Source organism: Triticum aestivum, chromosome 3D, assembly GCF_018294505.1.
Source record: "Triticum aestivum cultivar Chinese Spring chromosome 3D, IWGSC CS RefSeq v2.1, whole genome shotgun sequence".
NCBI classification, from domain to species: Eukaryota; Viridiplantae; Streptophyta; class Magnoliopsida; order Poales; family Poaceae; genus Triticum; species Triticum aestivum.
The window spans coordinates 390,290,936-390,304,833 of NC_057802.1; the positions used below are offsets into that span (position 1 = coordinate 390,290,936).

General features: G+C 48.4%; 2 protein-coding genes across 2 annotated transcripts in view; both read right to left on the reverse strand.

Annotated features, from left to right (window-relative positions):
* Window positions 1-8,060: 8,060 nt before the first annotated feature.
* On the reverse strand, window positions 8,061-9,533 carry LOC123074722 (transcription repressor OFP1). The gene has a single exon (XM_044497488.1). It carries the CDS (start codon window positions 9,368-9,370, stop codon window positions 8,411-8,413), a length of 960 nt encoding a protein of 319 aa, XP_044353423.1. The 5' UTR covers window positions 9,371-9,533; the 3' UTR covers window positions 8,061-8,410.
* A 1,259-nt stretch (window positions 9,534-10,792) lies between these two features.
* LOC123079103 (GTP-binding protein At2g22870) overlaps window positions 10,793-13,898 on the reverse strand; it is an 8,937-nt gene continuing 5,831 nt past the window's right edge. Inside the window, exon 4 of the mRNA XM_044501776.1 lies at window positions 10,793-11,378. Within this exon, the coding sequence (XP_044357711.1) occupies window positions 11,160-11,378 (219 nt within the window). The 3' untranslated portion in view covers window positions 10,793-11,159. The remainder of the gene's footprint in view (window positions 11,379-13,898) is intronic.

A 13,898-nucleotide genomic window follows, 5' to 3' on the forward strand; every position in this document is an offset into this window, starting at 1 on the left:
GTCCGGCACGGGACGGACGCGTCCGGCGCGCGGAGGGAGAGGGTTAGGGTTTGGACTGCGCGAAAAAATCGGGGGAGATGCATATATATATGTAGAGGGAGCTAGGAGGCTCCAAATGGAGTGCGGTTTTTGCCCACACGATCGTGATCGAACGACCTAGAGCATGGAAGAGACTTAGAGGGGTTTTTGGGCTGTTTGGAGGTTGGTTTTGCTGCAACACACAAAAGGACTTTGCGGTTACCCGGTTAACCGTTGGAGCACCAAACGACCTCCAAATGGAACGAAACTTGACAGGTGGTCTACCGGTGGTATACCAAGGCCACTTGGCAAGCCTCGGTCCATTCCGAGAACGTTCAACACTCGCTCACGAAACGAAACAAGAGGGGTGCGCCGGAGGAGGTGGGAGTGCCGGATTGCAAAACGGACAACGGGAAAAATGCTCGGATGCAAGAGACGAACACGTATGTAAATGAGATGCACATGATGACATGATATGGGATGCATGACATGAAAAAAATGCAAAACGAAAAACACAACCCGACCACGAAGGGAATATCATAACACATAGCCGAAAATGGCAAGAGTTGGAGTTACAAATATGGAAAGTTACATCCCGGGTGTTACACCTGTCAAATGTCTTCACTGAGTCCTTGTCAGCAGAAGACACAGAGACACACGTTTAAATCTATTTTAATGCTATATCCCCTTTGCCTGAATACCGGAGAAGCCGGAATGACCACCCGACAATCCAAGCATGCGTGGGAACACGGAAGAACTTCCAATAAGTTGCATGTAGGCCATGTGTCCTTCAGATATGAAACGCCAGGGGCACCTGCGTAATTACGTTGTGCAGTCCCTTTCCTTATAAATACACACACCACGCGGTCATTATCTCTTCTTCCACCTCGCCACCTCGCTCAAACCCTAGCGCCTCCGCTAGCTCGCGTCGACGCCGGAGACGAAGCGGTAGCTGCCGCGACTTCTTCGACGCTTCCTCACGCCGGCCGCGGACCTCGTCCTCTCCGCCGCTACTGTTTGTCTTCAAAGCCCGCGTGTTTTGAAGACTTCCATAAAAATCGCCTATTCACCCCCTCTGGTCGATAACTAGCACTTTCAAAAAGGCAAAATGATCCTGGAATAATTCCAAAATTGAGCACGATACTTCTATTTGGTCTAATTTGCCTATGTAAAAAATTAAGGCGGGAGGGCAGTGTACGTATGTCGTTTCGCACACGGAGGTGACACATTCCCTCTCGGAACCACGAGCCTTCTTGAGAGAAGCTCCGGTTTGCAAGAAGCTTATACGAAAGCTTGTCCCAATTCGGCCAAAAAAAATTACTGCAGCATGTTGGTGCCATGTCATGACACCATGCCAAGTTTCATGATTTTTAGGCGTGTTTTGGATTTACAGGAATTAAAAAAACCAAGTTTCTCAATCTTTCCGGCCGAGCCACGACGTCCAGATGTTTGAATTTCATTCTCATTTCTTGCACGAGACCTAGAAATTCACCGAAGGACACACATGTGATTTTTCAACCAACTTTGGTGCACTAGAGCATGTGCTTGTAGTTCAAATTTGAATTATGCACATTAAATGCCCAGAAATTCAATTAATGTATAAAAAGGCCAAACGAACCCGGAATAATTCCAAATTTTATCACGATACTTCTATTTGGTCTAATCTGCCTGTGTAAAAAAATTACCACGACATGTTGATGTCGCTCCATGATAGCATGCCATTGTAAAAAAAATTACCACGGCATATTGATGCCGCTCTATGATAGCATGCCAAGTTTTATGAATTTCAGACGAGTTTTGGATTTACTAGAATTTCAAAACAAGGTATCTCAACGTTTTGCCGGCAATCAACAGTGCCCTGGTGTTTGAAATTCATTCCCATTTCTTGCATGGGACCTAAGCATGCACCAAAGGACATAGATTTGATTTTTCAACCAATTTATATGCACTGGAGCATGTGCATATATTTCAAATTTGAATTATGCATATAAAATGCCTAGAAAACCCAGTTAATGTATAAAATGTCCAAACAAACCCCAAAAACTCCAAAACTTAACACAACACTCCTGTTGTTCTATGTTGACACTATAATTTTTTTAAAAGCAATAAGAGGCAACGGATATCGTTTCGTTCCCAAAGGTGGCACGTTCCCTGCCGAAACCATCATGCTTGTTGTGAGAAGCTCTGGTTCGTGAGAAGCTTATACCCAAACCTACCCCAAATGGGACAAAATTTTACCACGGCATGTTGATGACGCTCCATGATAGCATGCCAAGTTTTATGAATTTCAGACGGGTTTTGGATTTACTAGAATTTAAAAACCAGGTATCTCAACGTTTTTCCGGCAATCAACAGTGCCCTGGTGTTTGAAATTCATTCTCATTTCTTGCATGGGACCTAAGCATGCACCCAAGGACATATATTTGATTTTTCAACCAATTTATATGCACTAGAGCATGTGCATGTATTTCAAATTAGAATTATGCACATAAAATGCCTAGAAAACTCAGTTAATGTATAAAAATGTCCAAACGAACCCCGAAAAATTCTAAAACTTAACACAACACTCATGTTGTTCTATATTGACATTAGAATTTTTTTGAAAACAATAAGAGGCAACGGATATCGTTTCGTCCCCAAAGATGGCACGTTCCCTACCGAAACCATCAGGCTTGTTGTGAGAAGCTCTGGTTTGTGAGAAGCTTATACCCAAACATGCCCCAAATGAGACAAAAAATTTACCACGGCATGTTGATGCCGCTCCATGATAGCATGCCAAGTTTCATGAATTTCAGACGAGTTTTGGATTTACTAGAATATAAAAACCAGGTATCTCAACCTTTGCGGTCGAGTGACGGTGGCAGGGTGTTTGACATTCATTCCCATTTCTTGCATGGGGCCTAAGCAAGCAACCAAGGACACGGATTTGAATTTTCAACCAATTTATATGCATTAGACATGTGCATGTAGTTCAAATTTGAAATCCCAAATCCATAAAAGCATTCAATCCGATAACAACGAAATCTCAAAGGGAAAAACTCAATTCATCACAACAAGATAGAGAGGGGAAAACACCATATGATCCAACTATATTAACAAAGCCCATGATACATCACGATCGTGACATCTCAAGAACACGAGAGAGAAAGATTAAACACATAGCTACTGGTGCAAACCCTTAGCCCCGAGGGTGGACTACTCCCTCCTCATCGTGGTGGTCGTCGGGATGATGAAGATGGCCACCGGAGATGATTCCCCCCTCCGGCAGGGTGCCGGAATGGGGTCTAGATTGGTTTTCGGTGGCTACAGAGGCCTGCGGCGGCAGAATTTCTGATCTAGGGTTATTTCTGATGGTTTCTCTATTTATAGGATTTTTTGGCGTCGGTTTCACGTGAAGATGGGCCTCGAGGTGAGCACAACCCACCGGGGCGAGCCTGGCCCACCAGGCGCGCCCTGGTGGGTTGTGCCCTCCTCGTGGCTCTTCTGGCCCTCCCACGAAGATTAGGGGGTCTCTTTTGTTCCAAAAAAATCGTCAAAAAGTTTCAGCTCATTTGGAGAGCTTTCATTTCTGCACAAAAAACAACACCACAGTAGTTCTGCTGAAAGCAGCGTCAGTCCGGGTTAGTTCCAAAAACTGATATAAAGTTGCTATAAAATGACTGTAAAACATCCAAAAATGATAATATAACAGCATGGAACAATCAAAAAATATAGATACGTTGGAGACGTATCAGTGGCCCGCTGGTGAATCAACATGGGGTCCTCGGCCCGGCCCACCTGGCCGGCAGACGACATGGTGAGCGACCCCCTAATCCGAGGTACCATTAACGAGTACCAAGTTCGAGTTGGTGACTAGATCTGTTGAGTTTGGAGCATTGGATGGATGGGAGTTGACCATGGAGAATATGAGAAAGTGTTGGAAAGTCTACAAAATGTCAAAAGTTTGGAGAGTACATGGTCGTATATTGTCTGGTGTTCGGTACACATGGCAAAGGGGGTGAAAATACAGAAGGAGACGGAGTGTTATAGTTGTGAGTCATATTCAGACAATGCTTAAGTTGCGTGCGTGCGTGTGTGTGTGCGCGCGCGTGCTCGCGTGTGTGTGAGTCGGGCTACAATTGAATTTGTAATTAGCGGAGGATTAGGTGTTTTAGTCCGACACGTGCAATCCGAGCCTATTATATATAGGCACAACAGGGTAGCCAAATATACTAAACATAAGTTGTAGTCTAATACAGGTCTAATACAGAGATCAAAAGAGAAACGGTTCGGGTGCCTATAGCAGGGGTGGTCTGACCGACCGTGGCGCGATGGTCCGAGCACTGTCTGAGGGCCTCGGCGGGAATATCGTTGACTGTATCATGTGTTTTGATACGTGGAAGAAGCGTTCATAGTCATGCCTCGACATATAGCCATGTTTGATTGTTTGATTGTTTGTCCACGATGGATCCACGATGGCCTCGAATTATTTTAGAAGTTAATGGCCAATTGTCTTGGGTGAAAGCAATAACAAATTTACTGTGGGGCTTTAATAGGCTCGAGACCCACTCCGGCGGTCTCAAGGCCTAGCCTAGCCATTTGCCATCCCGGACGAGCCACATATTCACTCGATTTTGTTTCTAGATTCGCCACGGGTGAAAGTGAACCCAACCACCAGTACAACTCAACTCAAGTAGACCAATCCTTGTTACTAGTAATGGCCGATTGTCCTGTTCTGCTTAACTACGGACTACGGAGCAATGTACGTACACGGGGGTGGGGTGGGGGCGAGAGAAGGACAAGACCGGTGGTTCGTATGGTTGTCGCTACGTACGTGCGTAGAACTCATGCTCAGGGTCGAACACAATACACGCACGAAGAAAGGACAGACGTACTGAAACCAGTCGCACACTGGCACCATAATTTAACACGCGTAGCTTTATAGCTTACCTACGACAGCAATTATTAGACATTCCTAATCCAATGTCTTTTATCTCCTTATTATAATCTAAACTAATCCTTTGATTCTCTCTAGTTTTTTTTCTTCTAGTTTAGTCGTAGTACTAAGCTATACTCCGTACTAGCTAGCTATGCTCGCGTTTGGCCTTGCTGCATCGGGGTCGGGGTAAGAGACAACACGCGAGATGCATGCATGCGTTGAGTCCGATGTTTTGTCACTTGGGGTATTGGAGTGAGCTTCGTCCCCGGTTCCTAGAGGAAATTTCACCGCGCCGGCCGGCAATCGGCCAGCTCCGCTCGGCCGGAATCTTTGTTGGGAGTTCTGTTTGGCGCTGGGCGAGACATGCTCGCATCCACATCCACTCCCGCCATTTCCAAGGCACGCAGCCGTGCTTTGCTGTTTCCACGGTTCCGTAACTAGGCACGCGTATTATAAATTTAGTACCCCTCCGTAAACTAATATAAAAATATTTAGATTACTATTTTAATAATTTAAATGTTTTTATATTAGCTTGCAGAGGAAGTACTACGTAGCTAGTTAGGCGCCGGTGTCGGCGTGGTCACTCAACAAGGAAGAAGCTCTGTTTACCACCGACTGTAACCCGCATTTTTCACCTAGTTGCATTCCTACGAAAAGTGCAAGTGACAAAATAAAAGTTACGTACTCATCAAAGTTGACAGCAGACGGACTTATTTCCGGACGCGGCCGTGCATGCTTGGCAATGGAGGCCCCGTTCCCGATTCATCTGAACTGAGCGTCGACGACAAGACGCGACCACGTACGTAGCGAGAGTTCTTCGTGGTGCTAGCCGGCCGGGGCCCGGGGGCAAAAAAACATCACGTCCGTCACGGAGGGACAAATCAAAGCCATGCATGACGGAGCCGTGCCACGGTTCGATGCGTACTTTCAGTTCCAACCTTTTCCACGGCTCCCTGCCGGGAACGATAGAATCCAACCAAGAAGAACTGCCAGCCGCACCGCACCGGTCCGATCAACCTGATGATCTTCAGCTGCTTCGTATGCTGCGGTCGGGGTGAGGAATCGCGGTAGCCTATCGACGCCACGGAATGAAACGTTGGGCGTACCCACGTTGAGGTGAGTGGGCTCAAATTCTGAATTCCAGGTGGGTGGCGGGTGGGGCGCTGCTTCACCCGGGATTTTCAGGTGGCCGTCGGGCTTAAAGGGATGGCCGGGGACGGCGGCAAGACCGGCGGTGGGGGAAGGTTCAGGGAAAGGCGGTTGCGGGAGCGCCATCGGCCGCGGGTGGCGGTAGCAGGCGGCCCGGCCGGTGGCAGGAGGAAGAGGATGGTAGGCACTCTATGATCTGTTTCTCAAAAAAGGTTGGAGGAGGAAGATGATTGTCGGCCGTTAGATAAAAATCAAGCGTTGAGAAGGAGTCGAGTAACCAGTCCGTTATTTAGTGTTCACTATGTTTCATGATGCGGTGCGTATAGAGTTTTGAGAAGTCAAGTTTTGAGAAATCAAACTTTGTAAACTTTAACCAAATCTATATAAAAAAACTATTTATATCTACAATACAAAAAATAATATATAATATGAAACTACTTCTTATAGTGAATCCATTCCCATATTCTGAATCCTAGGGCTTCAGTAAACTACCCGCACCAGTTCGTTTTGGCCTAGGTTTAGAAATATCTTCAACGGTTTGTGTAGCCATAAATTCTATTTAATCATGGGTGTTGACTTTATGTACTATTCCGTTGTAGTTGTAAATACACGATCTTTTCGTAGATCCATTGTAATCTTGATATCCTATAAAAATGGAAACAACAACTTTAGTCGCCATCTCCATATGATTGGCATTATAGATGCAAATAACTTTCTAAAAAAAATAACTAAAACTTGTGAGTTTTGATTTTTTTTTTAATCTGTATGCACTACATTATGAAATGGGAGAGATCGGTACAATCCGCGGAAACCATCTGCATGGAGGGAGCCTACGTGGAGCGAGGAACACGGGCAGGGGCGCTGATTCGCGAGCGCGACAAGACGCGACGAACTGGCGACATTCTGCGCGCCTGGCGAGGCCATCACGTCGGTCGGCCGCGCGCGGGGGCGACGGGGCCTCTCGGCGCGGTGCGGTCACGTTGCGCGAAAAGGTGGATGCATCAAGCTACGGCCGGGCTACTACTAGTTTCACGCAAGTGGCAGATGCGTACAAGCGCATGGCATCCGGCGCGGTACGTCCGTGCACAGACAGCAGCGGCGCCCTGCACTGACTCCCACTGCCAGTACCAGCGCCAGCGCCAGTGGCCGCGACCCGATCAATCGCCGCGCCGGCGCGCGCGGCCGGTCGATGGCGACCGCCCCGGCCCTGCCTGGTGCAATCTGTGTACTACCACGCTTCACGTCGGCATCGCGGGTGCGTGCGTGGCTGGTTGGTTGGTGCGGTTCGTTCGGCCGCCCCCGGCCCAACTCCCGTTCCTACCAATCTAGCAACCAGATGCGGCCACCAACCGCGCCAACCCGACGCACATGGCTGCGCGCGCCTACCTAGCTAGCCGGCGAGCGTATGCATACCCAAGCAGGGGGGTGCAAACGAGCCATGGACACATTCATTCACGCCGAAGACTTCCGTTTTGCATATTATAGATCCGGTAATGTCCCTGCCCGCGTGTGCGTTTACTTGAGAGGGAGAGAGAGGCCGGACGTTGCCAATTTGGCACTTCTCCGTTTGTTTGCCGGCTACTCCTTGCCGGATTTTGTTTGCTTATTGTATGGGAGCAGAGTCGCAACGAAGCACGGAATATATTCCAGACCGTGTTAGAGTATTCGGTTGGAAACGATCCTCATGCGCCTAGGAATGCGCGTCGTCGTTTCTTGCTCTTGGGGATTGAGTTTTGTTTCGTGGGGAGCTCGTTCAACGAAGGAGATACGTATGAAGCGAATTTCAGAGTCAAATGTTGACAGGAAATTGTTTTTTTTTCTTTGCGAGTGGAAAATGTTTTTCTTAACCGAGATGAATCAAGCAGAGATGATTCTACCGCAAAAGCCATATGTAGGTCGACTGAAATTGCAATTTGAATGAGGTGATTTTGCGGGAGGAGGAACGGCCGAATGAATAAGAAAGCTGGAGGAAAGCTAACTCGAAAATACCTTCAATCAATCAAAATATATAACGTATTTACAGGACGCACAAACTGACGAGAACATTCATAGTAGAACGCTGGACTACTACAAGTTAACATCAAGAAACTAAGGTACAGTACCATCACTGACAGAACTACAGGAGGAGTCCGGAACTCCCAACTAAGCACAAGTTAGCTGGTCAAGATCCAGCCATGAATGAACGATGGAGACAACGCACGTAAGCGCGCAACATCGCACATGTCCAACTCGATCGTGTGCCATGCCATTCATCTCGCTCTCACTCTCGAAAAGGTTGATCCTATCAACATCGATCGCACCGGTGCAGCCGATCGCCCGACGAGTTCAGGGGCAGAGCGTCTCCCGCACGTCGGCGAAGGCCGCGAGGATCACCGGGTAATGCCGCGGCGAGTTGAGCACCAGGTACGTCTCCAGCAAGCTCTCCGCGCTGTGCTCCCCATCGCCGTCGCCACCTTCCGGCCACTCGGCGATCATCTCCTCCATGGACTTGCGGAAGTCCTCGTACGGGTCGGCGGAGCGCTTCACCACCGCGAAGCCCCCGTCCGTGGCGGCGGACGCCGTGGAGCCCCGCGGCATCTCGAAGCTGTAGCGGCAGCTCTGCGACGCGCCGCGGCGCGGGGCGGCCGGCGGCGCGCGGCAGGGCCCGGACACGGACGCGCGCGCCTTGGCGGCGTTCTTGCGCGGGCAGTTGTAGAAGTCGGACGAGTCGGAGGAGAAGCTCCTGGACGAGAAGAGGTTCCGCGAGTCCTCGTCGTACTCGTCGTCGGAGGAGCTGCTGCTCAGCAGCCTGCGCGACGAGTGCGTCGACAGCCTGCGGCCGCCGTTGCCGGGCCGCTCCTTCCACCTCGGCAGCGGCGGCAGGGGCGCCGCCCGGAATGGCGATGAGGGCGGGCACTTGCGGCCCTCCCACTCGCTCGCCCCGAACGGCAGCCCGGCCCCCTTGAGCGCCGCCCTCTCCGCCTTGACGTCGTCGGCGTCGAGCGGCGCGAGGAGGGACGGGTCAGCCGCGTCGACGGAGCGGCGGCCGGCGCAGTCGATGGTGATGCGGATCATCGGGACGGTGCGGCGCGCGGAGACGGAGAGGCGGCGGTCGTGGTGCTCGCCTGGTGCAGCCTTCTTGCCCCCCGCCCCGAGGCGGCCGTAGGAGGGCAATGCGAGCGCCGGCGGCGCGGCGTCGTCGTCGCGGCGCTTCCTGCCACCCGAGCGCCTGGAGAAGACTGACAGGATGGCCGCCAGCCGGTGCTTGAGCTTCTTGCGGCCGACGCCGGAGCCGGAGCCGTCCATCGTGCTGGCGACTTGTCGCCCCGGTCCTTTGTGTGCGTGCGTGGACACTAGAGAGAGAGAGCGCGCGCGAGCTGCGGGGAGGGGGCGGGAGATGGAGGGATCGGCTGGAGTTGGTTTGGTCTACTATCGCATTCGTGCCGGGCTAATGCGGCCTGGCCTTTTAACCGCGCGATCTCGAAGCAAAACCGCCAAGGGGACGGACACGGTCGTGGCCCCTCCGGTCCGGCGGGATGATGGGGACAGGCGCCACGTAACAACGTCGTAGTGGGGAGATGGAATGGCTTGGCCCCGAGGAGGCGGTTACGCGCGATGGTGCTGCTGCATGCATTATCGCTGGCTGCGTCTTGGATCCCATTTTACCTCCCCTCCTGGATTTAGCTTACTGACAAGATTGGCCTAATGGCCCTCGCTAACTGTCGCCTTGCGCTTGTCCGTGCGGCGCATGCATGGAGAAGGTGGTGGCTCGTGAGCAGCGCACGGGATCGCAAACGTGACCGACCCATCTTTGTGAACTTCGTAAGAACTGGGGCTGGACACGGTGCAATTTGACAGGTTTCATCACGACTTGAGGACAGAAAAGTTTTGCGATTAAAAGGAAGCGGGGATGAAGTAGAGACCGGTTGGCGATCGGGCATACATTCTCTGCGCGCGCAGCAGGTCTTTGCAAGGCTGCAGATCTGTGTTTACTGCACAGATCGGCCGGCCATGTCACCGTGCGCCAGTTTTGACCACGGCAACGCTGCAGTCTTTCTGCCTGTATGTCTGTACACCGCTGCTACAGGACCAGCAGCAAGTACATACCAGTACCATCAGTATACCTTTCAATCAACCTACGTAACACAACCGCGTATGGGCTGTAGTACACGCTGTTAATTCTTAAATGAACGCTGCTCCGTGGCTTTAAGTGGGTTGTTTAGAGTTTTGTGACAGACAAACGCGCCCACCAGCTGTGGGAACGATGGAAGGAGCCCAGCTGAGCTGTTCGTTCGGACTGGAAGCAAGTATCTATACATACCTATCGCGTAGACGGCGCGCGGCTTTTTAAGATTTGACCTTATAAAGACAAATAAACAGGTGCTGATACCGCTAATACAAAACTCATGACAGGTAGGCCTAACAAACCAAGCATGCATGCATGCATGGACATCGAAAACCCCAGGATAAGATAATCGCACGTTACAGTGCAGCCAGGCCTGCAATTATCTGACCAGGGCTGTGCGTCCAGTACTCCAGTTCAGCCAGACTTGTACCGGCTGATCTTTTTTGTTTAATCTGCTCTGGGCTGAAAGGAACCAACTGTAGAATGGATCCCAATAATGTGGCACTTTCACCGCGTGCTGTACGCCACGGAAAAAGCATTGACTAGTCAAGAGGTGGCCGCACCTCCTGCCATTTGTGTGATGCAGGGTGCAAGGGAGCAAATAACAAACAAACGTGTGGGATTCCCGATGATGATTAGCTGACACGGGAGTTTCTTTAGTCTACATACAGGACGCACAATCTTATAATCAGAAGGTAACAAAGACAAAACGTTGAGACTGTACGGTTGTACAAATATAGAAGAAAAAAACAGGGTAGTTGATTTCAGCGGCTTGTCTGTATCCCCGGTCTGCCTGTTGATTGAGTAATCATCGTGCAATCGTGGGCAATCAACAGCTCAAAAGGCAAGGCAGATTGGTTGGTGAAATCCTGATTGCAAAGGTGCCGATGCATCAAACCGTAGCAGGGGTTGCCGCTTGCATGCATGCAGTTTGCTGTTACTTCAGTCTTACTCTTGTTACTCCTCCACTTAATGCTTGCGCCAATAGTTTCTGAGCTGAGACATGTGCAGAAGTATCTCGTCTCTGCCTTGGTTCGTTACGCTGCTCGTCATTATCCACGGAGGTGCCGCCTCGAAATATTCGCGAATCAGGTTCTGGAAGCATTCTACATTTTCTTCCGGTCTCTTGCCGCCGTTTTTCTTCTTCTTGCGCTTGTCGCACTTTGTGAAGACGAGTGTCATTGGGACCTGAAAACATGAACATTGAAACTGAACGTTTTCAAGATTTGCTCTTCAGCTAGCTATCAATTTTATCCCATGTTTATATTAACAACAGCGCATATCTGATGCAGAAGTACTGGTAGCTGTATAAGCGCTGCAAGAAACATAACAGATACGGAGTATATAACTAACAGCCTGACATCTTTAATCAGATTTAGTAGACATCGATGCATCAAGAGAAGAAATACATATGGAAGACAATAATGCATGATTTGGATCTTGCCTGTTATTACTTGTACAGAAGGCCGCTCCATTACTATATGCCCGAAAAGAGGAATATGTAAATGGATGCCCTCAGGACATTCAATGATGCAAACATAGGTCCATGTCCAAAGAGGAGTGTTTTGCACTGAATTGCAACGAAACAAAAGGGAGGATGGTTGAATCTCACAGAAGGGAAAATAATGGTTGTGGGGTGGGGAGGCACCAATAAAAGGACATAAGCTGCTTACGGGAACACTACTGATCGTTATTGACTGGGTAGGACAGGCTCAGGCTTTGTTGCAAAGGGTGGGTGAGTCAGTGGGGACACTGCAGTAGTGGTAGTACACAACGAATGTGGAATGGGCAGGAACTAACTAATATTGTCACATATTACTTTTTTATAAGATACCACCATGTTGTCCGACTTGAGTCTGCCAGAAGTTTTACTTTAAATTGACAAGTTTTGACTTCCTGATACGAGATTGGGGGTTCCACAGCCAAGCTGCACTCGGCAGGTTTGGTACGGTCTTGAGACTGATATATGGACACTATCCAAAAATAAAAATAGAAAGGGGTGCCATAAGCCCCACTGGCAGCAGCATTTACCATATGACAGAAACATTTCTCAGATACACATACATATTACAATCAGAAACTTATTAGGGGCTTGCAGATATTTTATCTTCACAACGATGAGTGGTAGATCATATTTGACAATTCTGTTCAAACTTTAAACTATAAGCTTTAATTTAACTAAAGTAACCTCAGAATTCTTTACGTAATTGATGGAAACCTATTCTTGAAAGATTGAAAAAGAGATCTAAAAGTCAGCTGTGAGAACATTTGTGACGAACATCCTTCTAAATATTGAAGTGTTGCAGGAGTTTGATAATGCAAATTCAACAAAAACACGTTCATTTTAGGCAAATATAGGGATATTGCTTTCATGCTCCTTTTGTTGGGGCACTTTGTCTGACATATTTCCTTCAACTGCATTACTGCACTCCTTGAAGTATATTCATTTCAACCGAAGATTTAACTCTATTGCTTTACTCTATACATGTGCTTTCACCAGCATCCTATACAACTTAGAGTGAACTCTCCTAATCGGTGCTTTTCATGCTCCCTTTTTTTGGCCGGAAAGTGCTTTTCATGTTACAGTAATTTTTTTCTTCAGATCATTATCTGCAGGTTTGGAATGTTCATTTGAACTGCCTCATCTTCCTGTGGTTTTTGTGTCCAACGAAGACTGATTTATGTGTGTGCTGCATTTATTGTACCCACAGAAGACTACATGCGCCAGTTTATCAGTGGTCTTCGTAGAAGGCTTGATGGCATGTGCTCTGCTATCGTTCACGGTGTTTTCAGATGGTGGCCCAAACTAAAGAGATGATTGTTATTAAATTTGTCCCTACTATACGGTGAAGGGAAAAGCAAGAATAAGGAGAAGTAATCTCGAGGATCACCGCTCAAGGATCACCACTTTAGTTTGGGCAAATAATATGTTGCTGAAATCACATATTGAGGACACAGAAATAAAATATATGCTCAAATGAATTGCCCTGGGACAAGCACATCAAAAGTATATTTGAAGTTTTAGCAGTTTAACACAAAATTAAACCATTGCCGTATTTGCTGAATAGCCAAGGCAAAAATAAACAGCTCAAAATAAACCACATCTGAAAGGGAAAACATAAAAGGCTCAAACAAAGTGACCCAACAAAAAACATGAAGATAACACTCCTACATTTTACTAGAATGGATGTGGTTCGTTTTATTATGATACACCCTCACCAATTTTTTAAGCAGATTATATTGCTAGGAAGAGAACGTACAGCCCAACCTCCGGAGGGCGTAGTTGTGATGTGCTGGAGGTCATAGTTGTAATCCCTTCAGTGGCTTTTGTACCGTGGCGCGGGAAGAGGTAGAGGGTAAGGATTCATCAGAAGCTAACCTCCTTTTGCCCTTGTATATTGATTGATTGAAACTCCCAAATGCGAGGTCCGTCCCATTCTATAGGAGTACAGGACCAAGTCCGTAATGCGACTGTGGCACCTCCTACTATGGCATAACTCCTACTGAGTACTGATAATCTATAAGGTGCATCTCCTGATCAGATCGGAATTGGAACAGGTAAGAGCATCTCTAGCAGACCCCTTATATCGCCCCGACCCGCAAAATAACCGTCAGTTTACGGTTTTGGGCGAAAAAAGTGACCCGAACAAAAACCTTAAATGCGTCTGACCCTTAAAAAAATTTGAGGGGCGCAGTAAATTCCCCCCT

Excerpts from the sequence above, each read along its gene's own strand:
- LOC123074722 (XM_044497488.1), bottom strand. The coding sequence starts at position 9,370 with ATGGACGGCTCCGGCTCCGGCGTCGGCCGCAAGAAGCTCAAGCACCGG.